This window comes from Ammospiza caudacuta, chromosome Z (genome assembly GCF_027887145.1).
Source record: "Ammospiza caudacuta isolate bAmmCau1 chromosome Z, bAmmCau1.pri, whole genome shotgun sequence".
NCBI classification, from domain to species: domain Eukaryota; kingdom Metazoa; phylum Chordata; class Aves; order Passeriformes; family Passerellidae; genus Ammospiza; species Ammospiza caudacuta.
The window spans coordinates 55,292,206-55,309,776 of record NC_080632.1 but is presented as its reverse complement, the minus strand read 5'-3'; the positions used below and the strand labels follow the sequence as shown (position 1 = coordinate 55,309,776).

General features: G+C 39.7%; 1 protein-coding gene across 4 annotated transcripts in view; it reads left to right on the top strand.

Annotated features, from left to right (window-relative positions):
- Positions 1-4,543, top strand: part of GHR (growth hormone receptor) — a 117,219-nt gene extending 112,676 nt beyond the window's left edge. For all 4 annotated transcript variants that reach the window (XM_058823291.1, XM_058823290.1, XM_058823289.1 and 1 more), the window contains 2 exons: positions 1,430-1,499; positions 1,737-4,543. In XM_058823291.1, coding sequence (XP_058679274.1) covers positions 1,430-1,499; positions 1,737-2,699 — 1,033 coding nt within the window. In that variant the 3' untranslated portion in view covers positions 2,700-4,543. The remainder of the gene's footprint in view (positions 1-1,429; positions 1,500-1,736) is intronic.
- Positions 4,544-17,571: the final 13,028 nt, after the last annotated feature.

Below are 17,571 nucleotides of genomic sequence, written 5' to 3'. Positions count from 1 at the left end.
TGGTTACCTTCTGATTCTGAAAGATGCCAATTAATATTTTCCTCAGTTATGATCTCACAGGCTCTGAGCAAGTCTCTGTAGGACAGATGCCATAGGTTTAGGTCATTCGAGTTGAGAGACGAAAGCTTGAATTATGCTAGGCTAAGAAAGGAGCAGAGCACAGTTCTCCCTCCCAAATGTCTTCTCCAGGCAGTGAGTGGTAAAATTCTTTGTCTGTTTCATTAGAAGCAATGCCCAGTCCTGTCACAATAATTGATTTGTGGATTCAGCTGTAAAGCACAAGTCCGAACTCTGAGAACCCAACCAGTTTACACTGCCTCTCCAGAGATTAGATGGAAAATTACTGTATTTCTAGCTCTCACTAAGCTTTCTGGGCAGAACACTGAGGATCTGCTCAAAACCAGAAACATCTGAGGAATTTGGACATGCCATGGTTAAGCCAAAGGTGCCTAGATTTCTCCCTAGGCACTCTCTTTTAAGACATCTGCTACCCTCTCTGGACCTCACCAATGTCCCTAAAAAGGCAGCAAAACTAATACCTGAATTTGTATTAACCACTTTCCACACCTTACTTTCTAAAATAGGCAATTAACCCAGTATAAAGAGAATTTTGAATTTTTCTTTTGTTCATCTGTTTGTAAAAGAAGCAGAGAGGTAACACGGAGGAGACAGGCATGAACAGCTACTGTTGTATTAAGGGAAAATAAGAACTGGGGAGTGGTTTGGTTTGGAGGGGGTTTTTGTCCCCTAAAAATTAGGAATGCACTTTATGAAGGATTAGAATAGTATGTATTTCCACAGCCTGCAAATGCCCAAGAAGTTACTAGACCTTTCTCCAAAAGGGTAACCCCCTGCCTTAATTACAAATTATTTTATTATTTGTTGCACTAATAATTCAAGAAGCAGAAATGTCATAGCGATGGCAAAATGCTAGCCTAAATTTTTGCAGATGTTTATCAGTTTTATTTATTAGTTCTAAAGTAATTCACTCTTTCCACCAATTCCTATTTTCTGTTCCCCTATTTAAATTTATTGGGCATATGCAAGGCTGCTGTATCTCTGAAAAAAAAATTTGGAAAGGTCACATACTGAGGTTTGTATCAGGTTAAATTGAAAGTATGTATACAGGGAATATATTCACAGAGCTCTAGGAATTTGCTCTCTTTCTATACAGCATTGAATTGTCAAAGACCAGACTCCAAAATGGATTCCCACATAAATTTAAGTGATTTCCAAAAGGAAGCTTGCAGAGAACTTGTTTCTTAATTTGCAATGAGAGAAAATATTCTTTTCCCTAGGAGTATTTGAAATTTTATTTTCAAATATTTAAGTTTTCAAGTAATTAAATATAAATGCAATGTAAGCCTGTCTTCTTTCTAACTTCCTCAAAAAAGACCACTGTCAATTAAAAGCCTTTTTTTTTTTTCAGGTTAAAAATGCTTATTTTTCCTCCTGTGCCAGTTCCAAAGATTAAAGGGATTGACCCAGATCTTTTGAAGGTAATATCGAACTCTAAAATCTACAGTGGGAATCTTTATAGTAGTAGAAGATGACAACTGTTGTCCCAAGCAGAAAAATTTTGTAGAAGAAAATTCTGACATTTGGGGAGTTGGGGAGTTGCCATAGAATTAGTTTGCATAAAATAATTTTGAATCCCTTTGCATAAGTCAACATTATAAAAAGGACAAGCATTTCTATTACTTCGTTTATAAAATTCTTTTTTATTTGCCTTGTAGAAAGGAAAGCTAGATGAAGTGAATTCCATCTTAGCCTGCCATGACAACTACAAGACACAGCTCTACATTGATGACTTGTGGGTTGAGTTTATTGAGTTGGACATCGAAGACCCTGATGAAAAGAACAGAGCCTCAGACACTGACAGGCTCCTGAGTGAAGATCATCTGAAATCTCACAGCTCCTTGGGAGCTAAGGATGATGATTCTGGACGGGCCAGTTGTTGTGAACCAGATATTCCAGAGACAGACTTCAGCGCAAGCGACACGTGTGATGCCACCTCTGATAGTGATCAGTTCAAAAAGGCTACTGAAAAAGAAGAGGATCTCTTGTGTCTTGACAGGCAAGATAATGATGAGTCACTTCCAAGCCTTGCCAACACAGACCTGCAACGCCAACATAGGAGTACTCAGTCTGAAAACAGCCACCTGTGGGCACCCTTTGGAGACAGCGTTGAGTCACCCCGTCCGTCAGTCCATACCCAGATAAGCAACCAGAATTCACTGGCAAGTACTGACTTTTATGCTCAAGTGAGTGATATTACTCCAGCAGGCAGGGTTGTACTTTCACCAGGGCAGAAATCCAAGCTGGGGAGAGCACAGCGTGAAGGCTGCACAGAACCAAGCTTCACCATGGACAACACCTATTTCTGTGAGGCAGATGTGAAAAAATGCATTGCTGTGACTTCTCACGAAGAGAATGAGCCAGGTGTTCAGGAACAAGGCTATAATGAAGATGGTTACTTCACCACAGAGAGCCTTACCACTACTGTTGCCAATTTTGGAGCTTCAACAGCAGCAGCCCCAAGTTCAGAGATGCCTGTGGCAGACTATACATCGATCCACATCGTTCAGTCTCCACAAGGCCTTGTGCTCAATGCCACCGCGCTGCCAGTGCCAGACAAGGAATTCAACACGTCTTGTGGCTATGTGAGCACAGACCAGCTGAATAAAATCATGCCATAGCTCTGTTTTTCACTAAGTGTGTGTAGTGTTTCACAGCAGAGAGTCAGTTTCGGGCTTGTATGCTGAAACCAAAATGAAGTCTAAAAGTTTTTCGTGGTTCCTATAATTTTATCTGAAATGTTGCAGCGTAAAATATACATCAAAATATTCCTATTGTGTTCTGTAAATATTATCTATGAATTTGTCTTGAGGCTGTTTTGTCTTGTTCTTGTGGGTGTTGATTTTTGTGAAATTAAACATTGAAATTGCTGTTTAATTTACAGTAAATTGTGCATTTTAATAAAGCTAAAAATCAGGTGGTTAAAAGTGTAAGAATTTAAGAAAAAACTGCTGTTGGCAGAGATCTTTATATCAATAGTTGGGAACTGATCATATAGGTGAAAACACAAAAGTAGCTTGACTAAATAACACATCTATTTTGATTTCTATAAATTGGTAAAATATATTTTAATACTTTGGTTGTAAAACCATAAGTTTTTTCTATTACACCAAATATTGTTGTTCAATTATGGTGACCCATTTAAGTAATGTAATTGCTGCAGTCCTAAAAAGGAGTTTTCTGGTTTTTAAAATTTTGTTCACAGCTAAAATAAAAATAGGTTTTTACAGAGCCATTTTATACCTCCAAAGAAACCTATATAAATTTTTGGAATATTGTAGAAACTTAAAAGTAACTGATTCTATTACTTTCTTATGGGAACTGTTATAGAAATATACATGCAATTTAAAGTTCTATGTAAAATTTTTAAATATACAGCATACTTGGGCAAATTATTCTGTTCCTCATCAGAATCTAGTTAATGATAATAATAATACACTTTTTATAAACAAAATCTTGTTGAGCACAGTATTAAGCACTGTGCAACTAAATTTTCACTGAATATTTTTGAGAACACGTGAATAAGCTCTGATAACTTAGCAGCATAGTATCTTCATATTTGACCAACTTCTGAAGCCCTTCGTGAGCCAAAGGTATCATTTATTAGTCAGTGCCACATAAAGTCTTTATTTTAAAAAAATAAATTAAGGACTTCAGAAGTTAGCCAGCAGTTAATTTTTAAATATATAACAGGATTAAAATACTTCAGTGGAACAAGGGGATCAAGTGCAGTATTGTTCAAACATGGTTTTCGTTTTTGCAGCCTAACAGCATCTCCTCTGACCGTGTTAGGCACACTTTCAGAAGGAAAGGAGAGAAAACTGAAACTCAGTGGGGAAGCTCTCTTTGTTCTTGCACATGTTAAGAGCCTGACAGAGCTTTGCAATTAACTCTTATTGTTTCAGGAGTTACCTTCCTAAGCCATGGTTTCATCACAGCAGGGTTCTTTCTTAGAGGGCAAATAGGAACATTCATTTCTTTACTCTGACCTGAAGAGAAGTGTATGATGTGCAACAAATTCAGGTCTTGCTTATGATGTCTCCAACTGAACTCACTGATGCTCTTTTTGTGACCAAGTGCTACACAACTGGGCCCAACTACTGGGTGGGATTTTTAAGTTTAGCACGTACTTTATGGTAAATGTGCATTAGATATTCTGCTAATTTGCTGCTACAATTTTCTAACAGCTGCATTATTTAGTTTCATATAAAATTTCATAGATGGTAGACACTAATGCAAGTAATGCCTATGTGTGTGTTTGAAAGAAGTTTCTTACTCTGTTTCGACTGCCAAAAATAGTTAAATACCTCAGTCAAACTCAGAATGTCATTTTGGTACTTTACTGGTCACACAAGCCATGATATGCCGGTCAGAAGACGTGTCTTTCAGTTTCTATTTAACTTTCTCTATGTTAGTGTTTTGTTTGTTTTTCTCAAAGTTTAATAAATCTATTGTCTTTGATCTGTCTGGACACAATGTGGCTTTTTGCAGGTAATTTTTTTAAGGGAAAATAGATTTTATTAGGAGAAAACAAGTATTTCTCATAGAATAAAGCATAAAGCCACTTTCCTTAGAATAGAAACAATGCCTTATATAACCAGTGTTTTCACTAATGGATGTGTATGGAGACATAGGACATATTGCACCCAGAGCTGGCCAAGATGTGTTGCCAGTTTAGCTGACACATTTACATGCTGCTGGAACATCCTGTGATGGGCAGGCTAGTCCCCAGCCTGTACTGGTGCATGGGTTTATTCTTCCCCTACTGCAGGACCCTGCAAATTTGCCTTTGTGGAACTTCATTACGTTCCTCTCCACACAACTCTCCAGCCTGTCCAGGTCTCACACAGCACCTGGAGTATCAACCACTCCTCCCAGCCCTGTGCCATCCTCAAACTTGTCCCTTCATCCCATGTCCCTTCATCCAGGTCACTGATCAATAAGCTGAACAAGATGGACCCAGTACTGAGCCCTGGGGAACTCGGCTGACTGCAGGCTCCAACTGCACTCTGCACTGCTGATCACAACCCTCTGAGCTCTGACAGTCAATTCTCAACCCACCTCATTGTCCACTCATCATCAGCCCATCCTTCCTGAGCTTCTTGTGAGGGCGTTACGGGAGATAGTGTTAAAAAGCCTTGCAGAAATCTAGGTAGACAACATCCACAGCTCCTCTCTCTTCTACCCAGCCAAGCATTACATATCAGAAGGTTTTTTTATTCCCTATGCTGCATGCATTGGTCTAGAAACTTTCCAGGGAGGTAGCTGGGCATGCAGGTCTCCCAAGAAGGGTACTGGTGAATTATCACAGCCACACACACCCACCTCCTTGAGGTGACTGACCTTTTGGTTATTACCCTTAAAGGCAGCTAGGGAACATTTGTCACTGCTCTGGTTGGCCTAGTCTATGTCCTAACTTGATGGAAAGGTGTGAGCATTGCCATTTTGGATCCCATCTCCAAAGTCCTTCACATTAAAACCCGTCTCAAACACGTTGGCCAGCCTGCATATAAATTGCCTGCCTGTGTTCCCTTTCTTGGAACGACACTTTGTTCATAGATTACCTGGCAGTGTTTAATCTGTCCTAGTATCTCTGTTCAGAAAACATGTTGGTTATCAAAAGCAAGGACTCAAGTTGCTCTGCTGCCTGTCTGTTGGTGTCAGCAAGAAGCTACCTTGGTTTGGAAAAGTTTGAGCCTCTTTTTATCCATCAAAGAAAATGTAAATTTCCAAGGCTTAGTGTTACAAGAAACTGAAAAAAGCTTCATCTATACTAGTTTCCATTAAGATAAGAAATAATTTTGTCAAACATAATGACTTGCACTATTACTCTTTACTACTTAGGGTGAAATATTTTTTCTGACTTATGATATGGGGAGTGAGATCAGCAGATTATGAGGGCTGTTCAGTCTGAATGAAAAATAACATTATAAAAGGTATATTTTCTATTTTAAAATGAAGTATTAAAGAAGAGTTGAGTGCTCTTTACACCTGCCATGATTTTTAAAACACTGCAATTTATAGATGGCAATCTCTATTGGGAACACTTTACTGTCATTTACAGTTTAGTATATTTAATTACATATGCATCAGCATAGTTGTATGAATGGGAAATAATTCTCTGGTTCAAAGAAGAACTTCAAACTATATGACATTTAGCCACAGGCAACTTTCTTTCCTTTGAGATTGGCTCAGGGGCCTATTACCAGACAAAAAATATGTGCCTGTTGCAGACTACCTCATCTGAGAGGAAAAGGGAGAAAAGGGAGAAAAGAGGCATCCTGGCCTGTATCAGGGACAGTGTGGCCAGCAGCACCAGGGAGGTGATTCTCCCCCTGTACTCGGCACTGGTGAGGCCACACCTTGAGTGCTGTGTCCAGTTCTGGCCCCTCAGTTTGGGAAGGGTGTTGAGATGTTCAAACCCATCTAAAGGAGGGCAATGAGGCTGGTGAGGAGCTTGGAACACAAACCCTGTGAGGAACGACTGAGGGAGCTTGGGGTGTTCAGCCTGGAGAAAAGGAGACTCAGGGGTGACCTTATCACCATCTACAGCTCCCTGAAAGGTGGCTGTAGTCAGGCGGGGTTGATCTCTTTCTCCAGGGAGCAACTGACAGAACCAGAGGACACAGTCTTAAGCTGCATCAGGGGAAATACAGGTTGGATATTAGGAAAAAAATTTTCATGGAAAGAGGTGATAAAGTTCTGAAATGGCCTGCCCAGGGAGGTGCTGGAGCTACCATCCCTGAATGTGTTTAAAAAAAGACTGGATGTGGCACTCAGTGGCATGGTTTACTTGAGGTGTTGGGGCGTGGGCTGAACTAAATGTTCTTTAAGGTCTCTTCCAACCTAGACATTCTGTGAATTCTGTGGAAATGTTTGGAGCATGATATTATTTTATTACAGAAGAAATGCAAATTTGGGTGGTGGGACAAGAAGTAAACACTACAGAATCTTAGTTTTGCAATACAAATTTTTCAGTTTAACTCAGAATATCTATTTCACCAAGATGGTGGAATTGGTAAGAATTTAACCAGCTTTTATAATCAATTAACTTTGAGATGCAAGTGGATATGTTCTCTCTTGGAACTGACTCTGTCTAGATGTAATTTAGCAGTACAAATTCTTCTTTCTGACTAATCATTATTAATTGCTACACAATCAGTGCTTTAACTGCCATAGAAACCACGCCCTCAGGCCACAGAGAAGCAAGATGTAGTCCAAATCCATTTCTGTGATTAGTATACTACTTAAACACTCTGGCATAACTGTATTGAGCGAGTGCTTACTTATCTTCTCTAATCACGGCTATTAGAGTAGGTAACATGCAGAAGCAGAAGAGAAACTCTACCAGTGATGTCAGAGAAACAGGCACAGCAGAGAGGCTGCCAGGAGTCAGCATGATAAGCAGATGCAGTTATTAAAACCAATGCATCTAGTAAACTGGCACACTGTTTGACAGGTTTAATTTTTTATCATTACAGTATTTGGTATTTATTTTGCATAATACAAGCTTCTTTAATATATGAAAATTAGCTGACTAATGAAACATTAGCTTCCTGCAATCAGTCTGAGAAAGCAGATCATCCCACATCATGTGGTAATTTGTGAGAAAACATAGGTGAACTCCCCCTTGACACTGGAAGAAACAAAAGTCTGCAGAAGGCTTAGTGGGAGTAAAAGCAAAGTCAATGAGCTTATGCTTACAACTTTCTATAGCTTCCCATCACAATGCTACAAATTATGGTCCCACTACTGTCCTTGGTCTGCTTTTGAGCTCATACTGAAGGAAATTAAATCTGTTACATAACAGACACCTGAGACCTAGACATGCCAGGAAACTGATTTGTCTCTTTATTTTTTAGGAGAATTTTCAACAGATTTTTCTTTTTAATATGTATTTTTTCCCTTGAATACAAAACCTTACAATATTATACTAGAAAGACAAAGTATAGAACAATACAGTATCGGTTAACTTCCTCATACTAAAACTTTTCAGATCTATTTCCTAGCAGCTGTGTAGCATGTACTGTGCTACAGTCTCAAGTTACAGAAGAAATACCAACCTTGCCCTTCTGCATTAAAAACTCCTTCAGGAACTAATTCTGTGAGCCAACTAAATGTACTTTCCTTGGAAGAGTAAGTCTCAGGCTTGGAAATTTACAAAAGACAATATGACATCTAGTGAAAACTGTGGTACCAAATAAGTTGGTCCAACCCTTCTTCAACAGACATCTGAGCACATCTGAGGTATAGTTGCGACCCAGAGATCATGATGAGCATCCTATCCTCCACCTGTGGCCTAGCTGTGTTGGGTTCCTTAAGCCAAGATTTTAACTATGTGGTGGAATTCCTTCTTTCTTGCAGCATATTTTTTGGCGGAATGAAAAAGATTTATTGGTGCCCTGAAATGTCATGAAAATTTTAAGTCACATTTTCTGAGTGAAACTACTGCTGGAACAATGTGTAACTCTCGACAAGCTCCTGTGTTAACTGCAATTAGATTTGTAAACCTACTGTGTTTGAAAATGCAAAATTTTATTTAGATAGGATTCATACACTTTATAGTCACAGTCAGATACCAAGAACAGACTAGCCAAAGAATGACCTATTTTAATAAAAACTCCATGTCTCCAAAAGACACGTGGTCTCTTGATTTTATAGTATAAATAACGGCAAAATCGTGTCACCTTCTTTTGAATGTGGTTAGTATTAGTTAGCTGATTTCTACCAATCACCAATCAATCAATTACAAAAACCTTCTGAATTTACTTTGTTGAGGAATGTATTAAATGACTATTTAGAAGCAAGATGCATGCTTTCAGCTTGGCACTGAAATTGAGCACTGTCATAAACAGAAATAAAATAGACATATGCATGTCTTTACATTCCTGATTCCACAGGGAATGATGCAGTAAATTATGCACAAGTATTCCTTTCTCACAAGACTGCCCCCAACTGTTTAACTTCCACAGGAGAAGGACTAATAGTTAATGGAGGGACAAGTAAGAAAACAAAGAAAATACCATCCAAATGGACAGCTTCAGATAGGATCAATAAGACAAGATTTGATAATTGCTGGAAAATATACTCCCTAACAAAACATCCTATGGTGTACTGTCAGAGCATGGTGCTAACACTGAGATCATAGGTTTGATCCCTGCATGGGGCATTCACTTTAGAGTTGGTGATTCTTCTCAGTCCCTTCCATCTCAGAATATTCTGTGATTTCAGCGAAATGTATTTCAGATAATATGCTCCTTGCCAGACGTTTGCATGGTTTAAGGACTCACTACCAACCTGGTTTTTTTAGGTGTACAAGAAAAACTAGGTAAGAAATTCAACATTACTTTAAGAGAACAAGAGATCAAGAATTACAAATAAATTGTAAGAATATAATTGTTACATTTCTGCTTAAAATTGAAATTATAATAGTTTGACCCATCAGCGTACAACAAAAACAGAAATCTAATGTAGATGGGAAAGCACAGAAATACATGTGAGCTTAATTAGAAAACCAGAAAGCAATTTCTTCTCTTGAGTTAATTCTTTCTCTATTATTCTTCATCTCTGAGCTCCATCAGTCATCTTTGTCATTCTCTATTTAAAGTGGATAGAATATCTGTTAAATGCTTCCAAGAAAAGACTGAGTTTTTGTAGGCTTGCACCATGGCTTGCAGGATAGAGTTTTGACATGGTTGGAATGCTGACATGGATGCAGTATAAAAAGTAAATAGTAATTTGCAAAGTGAAAATCTTCTGAGGATAAAATTATACTAATGACTTCAAGATTTTCAGCAAGATCGAGAATCTGGCTTTGCATAATTATATTGTCTATGGAAGTGCCTCCAAATGGATTATATTGATACACTACTGAAGAATACTTGACCACTAAAGAACTCAGGGCACAAGAATAACTGAATATAGATAGACATTCTTTTCCCTGTAGCATAGATTAAACTTTTATTTTAATATAGTTAAATTATTTAGTCTAGGTATTTGATTTCTGTTTTGCCGTAGATACATACACATCCAGAGGAGCTGTTGCTGTCCCATCCCTGGAAGTCTTTAGGGCCAGGCTGGATGGAGTTCTGAGCAACCTGACCCAGCAAAAAGTGTCCCTGGCCACACGAAGGGGGTAGGAACTACAGTGCCTTTAAGGCCCCTTCCAACCCAGGCCATTCTATTATTCTGTGATCTATGAAAAAAAAAACTGTGTCAGAAAAAGAACAACAAGCTCTGCTACAAATCAAAGCTTTTCCTCCTGCCTGGGTGATGGTTGAAACTTTTAAAACAAAAGCGTTGTTCTGACCAGCTAAATGACTGCAAAGGTCTAATGGCATACGAGGGGCTTTTTTACCTCTTGGAAAAAGCACATGCCAGTCTTCACAACAAAGCACTGGAACAGGCTACCTTCATTCCATATGACTAAGTACTTTATTATGAGTTATGCTGCAGATGAACACAGGCTATTCCAGAAAAAGACCTGTAGACAGCAAGATACAGTGAGATAGTCTTCCATCTGTAGTAATTTGGGAAGTTATTTCTCAAGGCAAAAAAAGCCATTTTATACTGAGCATGTAAAAGAGCTCACAAAGAAGATGATTTCACAGATTCACGGAATGATACACATTTTAGGAGATTTCATTTGTCATTTAGCTAGTGTTTACTTTCTTTCTTTTTTTTTTTTTTGTTCATATTGCATCACACAACATTCCTGCTAAAATTGCAAGGTATGGGATTCATATAAGGAAGAAAAGAAATTTACTGCTTACCAGTCTCAAGTTACAAAAATTGAAACTTTTAATCATATGAAAATCTCTAATGCTAAACCTTTTTTTTTTCCAACTACTGAAGCTATAAAGCAGAGATCAGGTCATCCTTTAACAAGCAAAAGGACACCTGAAGAGAGGAAAAAAATACTTTGTGAACAGAAATTTCTGTTCTGTTTCTGAGGAAAATAACAGCTAGAACACATGCTGAAAGTAAGCAAATATTTTTTTCCCCCTTAAGACTCCCACACTAATACTTAGGTAACAAACATGAAATCAACATTTTTTCCTGAAGTGATTTTTATGGCTACAGACACTGTTTTAGCAGGTATATTTGTTCATAGAAATTATTGGAAAAAAAGCTCCCAATATTACCAGTTGGATTGTGCCTGGGCCAGTCTGACCCTCGCTGCTGGGCCAAAGGCAGCAACTGCGGTGTATCACTCCAGAGATACCTTAGCTTGCTGGTGGTTGCAGCTGGGCACTGAACAAGTCCAGGCTTGTTGGAACCCCGTTACCTCAAGAGGAATAGCTTCAGGTGATGGTGAAGAGAAAAAGGAGAGGATTCTGCTGGAAGGTTTAATGTCGAGAGGTTTATTCCATGGTTACAGAGGTCTGAACGTGAGGACCTGCTCCAACAGAACACTGACCACATGGTCTGATCACCTTTTTAAGCTCAGGGACAGGGGGAGGGGAGGTACACGTGAGCCACCAACCAGGTGAGAGGGGCAGGGTCTCAGGGGAAGATGACACCCAGACAGGCCAATGACCCCCAGGCCTGAGTGGCATCCTTTGAACTTGACCAACCACACGACGCCTTGCTGGAATGTTAAGTCTGAGTGACAGGACTCACTCAGCATGGGGGTAAGGGGGAAGGGAGAGAGTATAGGCACACCTGGGGAAGTGACCTGGAAGGCCAAAATGGGACAATACAGCACACCACAACAGAAATAGATATATTTATTTATATACTTATGTATTTAAATGTGTTCTACTATATTACTATACTCAAGAATGTGGTGGGATGTGGTGGGTTGACCCTGGCTGGATGACAGGTACCGTACCTACCAACACTGCTCTATCACTCCCCTCTGCAACTGGACAGGGGGCGGAAAGTAAAACAGAAGGTTCGTGAGTTGAAATAAAAACAGAGAGATCACTCATCAATTATCACGAGCAAGACAGACTTGACTTGGGGGAGACAGACTGAATTTATTACAAATCAAAACCAGGGCAGGATAATGAGAAATAAAACAAATCCTGAAAACACTTTCCACCCACACTTCCCTCCTTTCCCAGCTCTACTTCCTCCCCACCAGTGGTGCAGGGAGACAGGAATGGGGGTTATGGTCACATCACCACATGTTGTTCCTGCTGCTGCTCAAGGAGAGGAGTCCTTCCCCTACTGTAGTGTGGGGTCCCTCCCATGGGAGACAGCTCTCCATTAACTTCTCCAGTGTCAGTCCTTCCCATGAGCTGCAGTTCTTCATGAACTGCTCCACCATGGGTCCTTTTCCATGGGGGGCAGTCCTGCAGTCCTTCAAGAACAGCTTGCTCAAGCATGGGTCCCCCACAGCGTCACTGGTCCTCCCAGCAAACCTGCCACACCATGCCAGGAGCTTGCTCCAGCGTGGACTTCCCACAGGATCACAGCCTTCCCTTGGGCAGCCTCCTGCTCTGGCACTGAGCCCCAAGGGCTGCAGGGGCACAGCTGCCTCACCAGGGTCTCAGCACAGGCTGCAGGGGAATCTGTTCCAGCACCTGAAGCAGCTCCTGCCCCTCCTTCTGCACTAACCTTAGTTTCTGCAGAGCTGCTCCTCTCTCATATTCTCACTCCTCTCTTCTCTGAGCACAATTACAACTGCACAGTAACTTTTTTCCTTTTTAAATACATTATCACAGAGGTGGTTCTCCTGTCTCTGATGGGATTGGCATTGGGCAGCAGTGAGTCTGCCTTGGAACCAGCTGGCACTGGCTCTGCCAGACATGGGGAAAGCTTCTGGCACCATCTCAAAGGACCCACTCCTGTAGCTCTCCCCACTCTTCCCCTGCTACCAAAACTTGGCCATGCAAACTCAATACAAATAAACACGCATTTGTATGTATTTTGTGTATATTTCTGCTTTCATTGTTTGGAAAAATTTAAACATTTTGGAGAATGCAACAGAAATGGGTACTTACCAAATACCCTTTCTGACAGCTTTCATCTCCTAAACCAGAAAAACAAATCCTTTTGTCAAAAGGAATATAACATGTCAAACAGTACATTGATGCCCCAGATACATGAGAGTACAATTTATATTCCCATCATATTAAGCTACCCTGCAGTCTGACGCTAAAGTCAACGTAATACTCTGCCAAACACTGGGATGAGTGCTCTGGCAGTCTAGAGCAGGTTAAAACCTATGCTATTCCTTCTGTGTGTTCTTCAGAAAAAGACAAAACAAATAATTTTGTGAACTGCATTGAATGTTGCAAAGTTTAACTCTGTGAAAGAATCTGACACATCCATTTGAGATGGCTAGGGTTGTACAGACGGCTGTATAAGACCATCAAAACAGCATGAAGATCACTAAAACACTGCTCAAGCCCACGCCTAGCCATGAGATTTTAAATGTACATGGATAGTGCTGTTTGTGAGAAACAATATGAAACAATGTCTTGTCACAGGCCTTTGGTGCAGCAGTTTCTCTTACAGGGATGCTCACAATGGCAATAAAAGGCATCAGTATTTTCCATACATGTTAGAAATTCCCTGTATGTTGCAGTATGCATCATCAGCTACCTGCTGCTTTCCTGCCTCATACACATTGGATGTCAAACATTTTTTCAGTGACCACCAGATGCTTGAACTGCCTTGTGCGAGAAGTTACTACCCTATAAAAGGACAAAAAAATTGAGAATGAATTCTAAATGAACTACAGATAAAAATCTCATCTTTTGGAAGCATGCAGTGTTAAACTGCTTATTTTAGCAGCAATATTTTAAAACAAAAGAATATTTGCTGACTGTTAAATCTTTTACAAGCTAAATGTTCCAACCCTGGCTTATAGACTTCATTCCATGTATTTCTGCGTCAAAATCTGTCAAACATTTTTTCCTCAATGTTTATTTTCTGCATATTTGCCCAGTCTGTTCACAGTAATCACCTTCCCAGAAGTCAGATGACATATTTACACATGGGTCATTTAGCATAGCATTATTACAAATTTAACATGTGGATACTGAGTAACATTTTTGTTTAATTGTAAGAATAGGATTTTAGTCTTCACTTTTTGTCTTCCTATGAATGTAATCCATACAACAAAAATACAGCTAAATAACATAAAAACCAGTCTGTGCAATATGCTGTGGTTTACTGTGTGGTAAAATGCTCACTACTCAACAGTTTGGTGGGGTTTTCTCTCTTTAGTAACTGACAGTGGACTTTTTTCTAGGTCTAAGAAGAACATTAATTGCTGTGATTAACAATTTTGTTAACTTAATTTAAAAAATTTCATTCTAATTTTCTGAAAGTTCCAATCTTTTGAAAAATTTGTGCAATTTACAAGGACAATTGAAACTGTGAAAGAGTTTTTGTAAAAATGGGTATGTGAAGCAGGGAAAGTGAGCTAGAAAATGTGAGTAGCCTGTACCAAGTTCCCTGAGTACCTCTTTCTCTATTAATATCTGCCCATGATACACTTGGCACTGCGTCCTTTCCCCACTGATATGTCAGCTGCAGACCTTCTATCCATGAAAATTATTTTTATCAATTTGCCTAGTCAATGTCCCAGTGCACACAACCAACCCACAGATGTTCTGATAAAGCAGCTGCCTGCCAAACAGCACGTGTGACTCTGACTGGTACGTTGTTATTTCTCTGGGTGTTAGCAGGCACAAAGGTTCTGCATGCACCCACATCTTCCGATTTGCACAGCAGACAGTTCTGATCATGGGGACAGCACCAAAACATATTCAAGATGTAACATCTTCCCACTCTATTACAGACAAAAACCGTTCATCTGAGAAAGCTATGCAGTATTTAGCCTTTTGGACAAGAAGTTCATTTATACTCTAGAATCTCAGAAGATAAAGGTGTATGTCTCGATGCGTATGTCTTGAATACAGATACCTGGAGGGCTGTGGAGCCAAGAAAGGACAGCTTACCAACAGACAAGAATTGTTGGTAATCACCAAGGATTGTTGGTAGCAACACAGTGTGAGAAAGAACAAGATGTGGCTGGAGAAGGCCATGTCGAAGTAGCGCAGCACTTTCCAGGACAAAGTTGTTCCAGTTTCTGGAGCACAACCCAGCACAGTACAAATGCAGGAATGAGGCTAACAAGTGGACATGGACTACAGGGGAGATCAAGACCACCCAAGCCCCCTTCCCTTCCCTTCCCTTCCCTTCCCTTCCCTTCCCTTCCCTTCCCTTCCCTTCCCTTCCCTTCCCTTCCCTTCCCTTCCCTTCCCCTCCATCTTATCCCTTTAGCCCACTGCCATGTGCTTACAGAGTAGGTCAGGAGCTGACATACCACTTCACACTTGTGCAGACTCCCCCGACTTTTGTCGTTCTGTTCAACTACAAGCATTTATGAATCTCAGCTACTCCCTTCAGCTTAAGGGTGAAATGTCACAAACTAGAATGCACCTTGGGCTCCAGGAATGCAATATAAAGCCTATTTTTGTAAAAAACCTAGGTCCATAAAGTAAATTAACAGCTAGCCAAGTGAGGACATATCCCCGGTTTAAGGGGGAGCCCATCGCACCTGAGGGGACTCTGTAAACAGCGGAGGTCGGCCGAGCCCACCCGCGGGGCAGGGGGGGATGGCGCGCCCCCTGCAGGGCCGGTAGTGGTACGCTCCGCGGCGGGGCGAGATTTCCCGCCTTGGCGGGCGCGCGCGTTTCCCTCAGGTGCCTGAGGGGCCGCGGCGTAGGCGGGGACCGGGAGAGGACGGGGAGCGCTGACGTGCCTGCTACTGAATAATTCCTACATTCAGTTAATGTCTCTCTCTCTCTCACTCTCTCCCTCCCTATATATATATATATATATATATATATATATATATATGTTTTACTGCCATATGCAGCAAAAAATTGGAAAACTTAACTTTCAAAACGGGATCACCAGCTACAATAGTTTCAAAAGTGATACTGGGAAAGCATGGGTGGCAAGCGGTCAAAGAGGCATTAAAGAAAGGTGTCACAGCAATCAAACCCACGATTTAAATCTGTAATTTTTTCCTCTGTGACATAAGTACCGTTCAAAACAGGAGTGGGAGATTTGACAAAAATGCCTTTTGAAGACATAATGTGTAATAGTAATATGAACAAAAATAACAGTGATGAGTTTTCCTGCTGGAAAAAAATACAACATTAATAATACAACATCATTTTTAATTTACTGTTCCAGTTCAGCAGGAGTTTTGTACCCAGTGGTACTGCTGCCAAGTACTGAGCACATCCTGTCTCCGAGAAAACAAGTGATGCCATAGAATAAGGAAACACACAAACAAAACACGGCAGGTCCCTGAATTCTATCCGCTGTCTAAATGTGGAGAGTACAACACAGTTTTAAAAGTATAATGAAAAAAATGGCGATTGACAAATATAAGATACTGCCCATGATAAGGATTGGAAAAGTCAAATGACCGACATTCATAGTGTACATTTAGACTATTAACTAACAGAATATTAGGATGGGTAATTGTTTTAAAAATTTGAGTGTTCTGAATACATATTTTAAACCCCAATTTGACAAATCATTGCATTGTAGTAAGCTGTAAGTCATTAAGATTACTAATTAATTAAAAAACAAAATCCCCGTTAATTTAACTAAGAAGCATTAATTTTTCAAAGTTTCCTATATTCTGTAATTTAAAACTGTTAATGTAAAAAAATGAGCTTTGGCTTATGAATTAGTTTTAGTATCACTGAGGAAGGAGTGGGCACAAGGAAAAAATATTAAACACACAGAACCAATATCTTACTGCTTTGTTCGAGAAGTTACATATACACAAAAGCATGTAAATATTGAATGACTAAGAAAATTACTCAGTTATGTAATTTTGGTTTCTCCTTAGTGTTGTGTATTTACCTATTTTTGCCTAACTGTACTGCAAGTATTTCTGTCTGGAAACTCATTCAGTTTCTGGGTAGTGAACACATTTTAACTTCTAGTTCATCTCTCTGATTGCAATTTTTTTGTTATTTGTAAAAAGGCTGTTCACACATTTCCACATAGAAGTGGTGATTTTGTTTGGACCACATGGTTTACTAGTAGGTATTGGAATTTTTGTCTCATGGAGCCTGATGTTGAGAAATAGTTTGAATATTTTTAGAAGCATTCATGTTGTGTATTTCAGATCCATCTTGCAAATACATGTTGAAGATTCTGTAAGTAGAATTTACAAAAATAGGGGTTATGTTAAAAATCTGGAACTATATGGGTGCCTTTCAAAATACTGTCTTTTTATTCTGCAGCAAGGTTTATGTGCCTATCCCTGATTTAGCGCTTGTTGTTTATAAGAAAATATGTAAGTACCTTTAAACCTGAGTAGCCAAGTATTAGAGCATCTACACAGATAAAAGATGCTGAAATAATATGTGCCCGGTGCATTATTCTGTCTATGGAAGTGAATCCAGATTAACTTTTTTAATTACAGCAAACTTTCCAAATTCAGCCACAATACATCAGCTTGGGGGGTATTGTTTGGGCTTTCTGACATTCATTGTATTTCCC